The sequence below is a fragment of the Rhea americana genome, unplaced genomic scaffold (assembly GCF_003343005.1).
Source record: "Rhea americana isolate MKP2758 unplaced genomic scaffold, rheAme1 scaffold_595, whole genome shotgun sequence".
Lineage (NCBI taxonomy): Eukaryota > Metazoa > Chordata > Aves > Rheiformes > Rheidae > Rhea > Rhea americana.
In genome coordinates this window covers 88061-89210 of record NW_028186751.1, presented here as the reverse complement: position 1 = coordinate 89210, position 1150 = coordinate 88061, and the positions used below count along the sequence as shown (strand labels likewise).

General features: G+C 77.0%; 1 protein-coding gene across 1 annotated transcript in view; it reads left to right on the top strand.

The window, feature by feature from the left end:
- Nucleotides 1-5: 5 nt before the first annotated feature.
- The window catches only part of LOC146587472 (V-set and immunoglobulin domain-containing protein 2-like), a gene marked incomplete at its 5' end in the record, with an annotated part of 1799 nt that continues 654 nt past the window's right edge, over nucleotides 6-1150 (top strand). The window contains 5 exons of the mRNA XM_085319532.1: nucleotides 6-213; nucleotides 299-454; nucleotides 563-685; nucleotides 755-932; nucleotides 1003-1148. Coding sequence (XP_085175658.1) covers nucleotides 6-213; nucleotides 299-454; nucleotides 563-685; nucleotides 755-932; nucleotides 1003-1148 — 811 coding nt within the window. The remainder of the gene's footprint in view (nucleotides 214-298; nucleotides 455-562; nucleotides 686-754; nucleotides 933-1002; nucleotides 1149-1150) is intronic.

Below are 1150 nucleotides of genomic sequence, written 5' to 3'. Positions count from 1 at the left end.
CCCCGCAGATCCTGGCGTACGAGCGGGGCGAGGTGCACGAGAGCCCCTCGCCCTACGCCGGGCGGGTGGCCTTCGCCTCGGCGCCCACGCGCAGCGCCGCCATCGTCCTCGAGGGCGCCCGCGCCTCCGACGCCGGCCTCTACCAGTGCAGCGTCACCAACCCGCCCGACCGGCAGGCGCCCGCCGTCGGCCTCATCCGGCTCACGGTGCTGGGTAGGACGCGGGTCGGGCGAGGACGGGCGGGGGGGGCACCCGCGGGCGCCCGCTCGGAGACGGAAGCGCCCACGCGTCCCCGCAGTGCCGCCCTCGGAGCCCGAGTGCTGGCGCGAGGGCAGCGCCGAGCCGGGCGCCCGCGTGCGCCTGGGCTGCGCCGTGCGCGAGGCCGTGCCGCCCCCCACCTTCACCTGGCACCGGGTGCCCCCGGCCGAGCGGCCCTTGTCGCCCACCTACGAAGGTACGTTTTGGGGATGGGGTGGGGTGGGGGGGATCCCCGGAGCGGTGAGGGAGGGACGCCCGCGGGCGCCTCGCTGACGCTGCCCATCCCCGCGGCGTCTGGGAGCAGGGGAGCTCCGGGCGCTGCTGACGCTGCCCAACGTGACGGCCGCCAGCGCGGGGTTGTACCGCTGCACCGCCGCCAGCGCCTTGGGCGCCGCCTCGTGCGCCCTGGAGCTCCGCGTGGGCACCGGTGAGTCCCGACCCGTCCCCCACCCCCAGCACCAGGGCACCGCTGACCCCCCGCGCCGGTGCCCGGCAGCTGCCCGCGCCACGCCGGACTTGGCCGTGGGCATCTCGCTGCTGCTCGTCATGGCGCTGGTGCTCCTGGCGCTCTTCGCCCTGGCGCTCCGGCTCCAGCACCGGAGCAAGCGGCCGGAGCAGCAGGAGGAGGAGGAGGAGGAGGAGGAGGAGGAGGAAGGGTCCTACAACGAGATCAGGTGAGGAAAAAACCTTCCTCCCGCCTCCCTTGGGGGAGCCCGGCCCCGACCGCCTCCGGCGTCTCCCCAGGATCGACAGCTTCCGCCCCGCGCGCCCGGCGGGCTCCACGCGCCCCACGGGCGAGGGAGCCCTGGCCCCGCGCCCGCCCGGGCCCCGCTGGCTCTTGGCCACCTCCGTCGGCAGCAGGCACCCAGCGGAAGGCTCCTCGGGCGGCAGC